This window comes from Oratosquilla oratoria, chromosome 12 (genome assembly GCF_046742065.1).
Source record: "Oratosquilla oratoria isolate Oo_2021 chromosome 12, ASM4674206v1, whole genome shotgun sequence".
Lineage (NCBI taxonomy): Eukaryota > Metazoa > Arthropoda > Malacostraca > Stomatopoda > Squillidae > Oratosquilla > Oratosquilla oratoria.
In genome coordinates this window covers 39,238,107-39,243,106 of record NC_134788.1, presented here as the reverse complement: position 1 = coordinate 39,243,106, position 5,000 = coordinate 39,238,107, and the positions used below count along the sequence as shown (strand labels likewise).

Here is a 5,000-nt window from a genome sequence, read left to right as displayed (position 1 = left end):
GTGGTTAACCCATTCAACTCCGATGACAAGATGTCTTGTCATTTGGTCAAATAAAACAAAAAATCATAATAAAACAACAAAATGTTTGATGATCAAACAGCACCAGAAAAATATGACGTCATCAGTCCTCCTCGAGGAGGAGGACTGACGACGTCATATTTTTCTGGTGCTGTTTGATCATCAAACATTTTGTTGTTTTATTATGATTTTTTGTTTTATTTGACCAAATGACAAGACATCTTGTCATCGGAGTTGAATGGGTTAATGAATGGAATAGACTTAGTAACCATGTAGTGATCACTGAAAACTTTTAGTTACTTTAAGATAACTGCTTAGTGAAGGCCTTATGGTCTCTTGCTTACTCCATTCTTATGTTCTTAATTTACAAAGTATCTTCGTTCCTTGTCAAGATCATTTTCGTGTTGCACAAGAGGGAATAAACGAATTTTGTTCTATTTTACAACTTGGCAACTTGCTTAAGTTTCAGATTTGTATCTTTGAAATTCTAAAAGTTTTAGGTGTCCAGCATTAACAATTTTTTACTGCTCTTTGAGAAAATGTCAATAAGTATATGTACATAATATTTTAGATATAAATTCATGGCCTCTTGTTGTGATATAGAATTTCTTGCTTAAATATTGGTACTCGTAATTTTTTTCCTCCTCTGTACCTAGTTCAGATGACGGTAATTTTAGTGATTACGTTTAGTGATGATAAATGTAAATTTGAATTCATGGGCTTTTGTTGTGATATAGGTTTTTTTGTTTGAATTTTTATGTTTGCAATTTTTTCCTTGTCTGTTGCTTGTTCAAATGATGGTAATTTTACTGATTATGTTTAGTGACGATAAAGAGGAAAGGGAGATTAACCCATACAAAGGATAGATCAGCATATATAACTGAAATTGGCATTGCATTTATTTCTAAACCCTTAAACTATGGACTGCCCCCTCACAGACATGGGTCCTCCATTTTCTAAAGCTGTTTGATTCTTGCTAGTTTTGTCGTGATCTTTCCATCGTACAGGGTCCAGACTACTCCGGGGTAGGCAAGACGGGGTTGTAGGAAGTGAGCTATCAGGAATTTCGTCACACACTTTTCAGAGCGTTTAATCCATCTGCCTATTTTACCATTATGTCCATTATAGCTGCTGTCATTTGGTTTTCCTTGGCTGCAAACATCAACAGATGAACATCTAAACGGAGGGCTTTGGGGTACGTTATTCTGCATCAGGAGGTGCGACTTGTCGTTAAGAACATAGGAATGAAGGAGACTGCAAGAGACCATAAGGCCTACACTAGGCAGGTCTGTATCCATCACCACCTGTCATCCCCCCCCATCCATAAAGTTGTCTAATCGTTTCTTAAAGCAACCAATAGTTTTAGCACTTACTACATGGTTGCTAAGTCTATTCCATTCATTGACCACCCTATTAGTAAACCAATTCTTGCCTATTTCCTTCTTAGATATAAATTTGCCCAGTTTATAACCATTAAGTCTGCGAGTCCTGCCCTGTTGTTTTAGTATGAGGTGTTGCGAGATCAAGTGGGGAAACTGCAGGCATGTGTGATGCATTGTCAACATGCACAGCATTCCAGGGAACAACGGCAGTTGTAACTCTGGGGAATGCTATCTGTCTAGGGGGTGTCAGGCATGTCGACCATCTGCCACGTGCATCTGTGACCTCCGACGGAGTGTCAGGGAAGCCATGCATGGAGTGTTGATTGTCGATTTTTGTAAGTTCGTTGAGATGAGCTTCAATCACGATTTCTCTGTTAGGGTGATATATGGCACCCTTATTAGGAAATCTAAATTCTAGTTTGTCAGTATTTTATTGATTCAACATCAGTGTAACAAAATGTTGTCCCTGGGAAATGTGAAAATACTCATCTTTACACTGATGCTGCTTTAATGAACAAAAATTTGACAATACAAAAATATAATTGTGACAGTAATTTTTGCCCTGAATTTTGACGGCACCCTCAGTTGATCTCAAGGCACACTGGTTGGGAAACACTGGCATAGGGCCTAGAGTAGTGCTTCTCAATGTGGGTTGTACCCCGCCACAGGTGGGCAACATGATTTTGAAATGGGGGCAATTGAGGGCAAATGGGGAAGTTTGGGCCAAAAATGTTAATTATTATTATTATTATTATTTTTTTGTTGTTGATACATTGTTCTTTTGAAGTGGTTTTAAACCAAGTTTTTTGTGCCTCTTTTCAGCTGAAGGGGAGTTTGTTTCTCAGATGATAAGAATTGTATACTATCACCACATGGGGGCAGGGGGACATCATCAGGATTTTAACCCATTCAACTACGATGACAAGATGTCTTGTCATTTGGTCAAATAAAACAAAAAATCATAAAACACCAAAATGTTTGATCAAACACCAGAAAAATATGACGTCAGTCCTCGCTTCGCTGCGAGCGAAGCGAGGATTGACGTCATATTTTTCTGGTGTTTGATCAAACATTTTGGTGTTTTATGATTTTTTGTTTTATTTGACCAAATGACAAGACATCTTGTCATCGGAGTTGAATGGGTTAAAGGTGATGAGATGGAGCCAAAGCAAGGGTGGCAACCATTGACCTAGACTTGCAATTAGCGTCTACGCCAGGCTGTCCCATGTGTTGGAAGTTGGAGAGGATTGGCTCCCTGCTCTCCATGGGTGGTCAATCAAAGGTGCAGCCCCAGGGACTGGCATTTGGTCCTAGGACCAAAGCCCCCCTTATCTCTCTCTCTTCCCTCTCTTTCTCTCTCCATTTTCACTTTCTCTCTTTTGACCTCTCTTTTTTATCTTTCTGTCTCTCTCCACTTTCACTCTCTCTCTCTCCTTTATTTTGTTCATTCTGTCTCCTTTCTCTCTCTCTCTCCTTGTTATATCATCCAGTTTCTCAGAACATTATTTTGGGATTAAATCATAACCAAGTTTCAATAATTACAATGTATTTACATTGTGTCAACACTAAGTAATCTTTATTTGGCATTGAATCAATATACATGAAGTGCAGATAATGAAAAGAACACATGGTTCGAAATAACAATTTCAATTGCCGAGAATAACACAAGAAAAGCATGCAAGCTTATTTCCGTTGTGGTCCTTTTAAGCTATCCCTATCTAGCCTGGGCACGGTAACCGTAGTAGAATTTGATATGGCTGGTTACCACATTATGGTAAACGGTATCGTTCGTAAGTGAAGGATTAATGAAAATTTAAATCTCTTCGGGACTTATTATTGGATTGCCCGTCCACCATGACATAAATCATACATACTGAATATTTTAAAGCTTTGTACAGGGCATCCACATAATATTACATATAAATATATTTTACAATTTAAGGGCTATCCTTAAATGTGACTGGGTTTGGGGCTGCGAGTACCAGAATGCAATATTACTACGATATGAATACTTTTAGAGAGCAACTTTGATATTATTAGTCGAAAAATATGATTCATGATTTGACGTCCTGTATGCAGGAGCTGAAATTTTAGCATATCTTTATCCATGTCTTTGTGTGTATGTGTTTTTTGGCTACTTCCCTTGTAAAGGGGAAATAGCCATTGATGTATGTGTGTGTATATTTATGTTCATGTTGGATCATGTGCTGGAACTGTGATTGACAGCTAGCTCACTTGTATGAGAGATCAGATCACATATAAAGTCCAGTCTTTGAATAAGGCTATGATCTTACTCAGGTTGGGCTGTTTTTTTTTTTTTTTCTCTTCTTCTTCTTCTTCTTAATGGGGTTCATTGTATTTTACTCATTCTTGTTCTACACATTTTTCATATTGTTGTATTTCAATTTCACATATTTATATATATTTATTCTGTAGCCATTGAACACATCACTATTTTCTCAAGACCCTAATGAAAGTTGGCCTTTATGCCGAGGCAAATGTATGTGTTGACTGCTTATGTGCTGTTGGTATGTTTGATGGTGGTTCTTGAGTGTTGTATCATACCCGCAGCTTCCTTTTAATAACCTTTTCTTCCTGAAATTCCATCAACGTAGCTGTTTTACAAAAGCCTGTATCATCTTTAGGCATCTTAATCTTTAAGTTTGGTATGTGCACATCTAAGTTCGTTTTATTAGTAATAGTTGAGAGAATATTTTTGTATCTTTTCATTAATGTTATGAGCTTTGCTTAGTGTTCTTTTATTTTTGTTTGGAAAAAAATTCTAAGTGGACATAGTTTTCCCATGTTGATGAGCTCCCTATATCCATATCTATCTTCTTTGATTCTTCATGTAATATTTGATAAAGATTGGACAGAAGTATTGTTGTACATAGTCATCACACATTTATTAAGTATTCATTACATACACACACCACACACACAAACACACGACTTTTCTATGTTAATAAAAGTCCTAGTAAACTATAGCTACCTTATATCTTACTTTTTGGTTATTTTTCAATTCAACATCAGAGCTGAGTTAATTAAGATTTACATTATTTCTTACACTTTCATGCAAATGGCATATGTTCCTTTCTTACTTATGTATGGTGATATTAAAATCAGTCCCACACTATTACAACTCAAATAACAATCCAAAACACACTAATACAACTCAAATAACAATCCAAACTATTTTCCCAAATCTGAGGGAAGGACTTGCCAGCCAATGTGGGCGGGAAACTCGAGGCAACTGATATTATTTATTCATTTATTTACCATTGATGTTTGACACCATCATGACTAGTTATCATTACTGAAATTAGATTTGTAGTTACTTGTTGTTGTTTTTCATAATTTGTTTACTATTTGTCTAATCTTGTGACCGTTACGTTTGTTTTTATATGGTATGTACCTGCTTTATATTTTCCTTATCATTTATGTTAACGGTAATTATTGTTCACGCAATGTTTTGTTTTTAACTTTTTATATTCTTTCAATGTTTTCATTTTAGATATATGTTACTTATTTTTATCCATTGTGTATTTATTACTGATTATTTGTTTATTATTGGGATCCTTGTTCGACAAGTTATTTATT

General features: G+C 36.0%; 1 protein-coding gene across 5 annotated transcripts in view; it reads left to right on the top strand.

The window, feature by feature from the left end:
* The window catches only part of LOC143031467 (uncharacterized), a 31,935-nt gene that overhangs the window by 1,890 nt on the left and 25,045 nt on the right, over nt 1-5,000 (top strand). For 2 of the 5 annotated variants that reach the window (XM_076195322.1, XM_076195321.1), the window contains exon 2: nt 1,147-1,213. The exons of 2 other annotated variants lie outside the window; for them this stretch is intronic. In XM_076195322.1, coding sequence (XP_076051437.1) covers nt 1,147-1,213 — 67 coding nt within the window. Of the gene's footprint in view, nt 1-1,146; nt 1,305-5,000 lie in introns of those variants that run through there. One more of the 5 variants, XM_076195325.1, reaches the window with a different exon arrangement.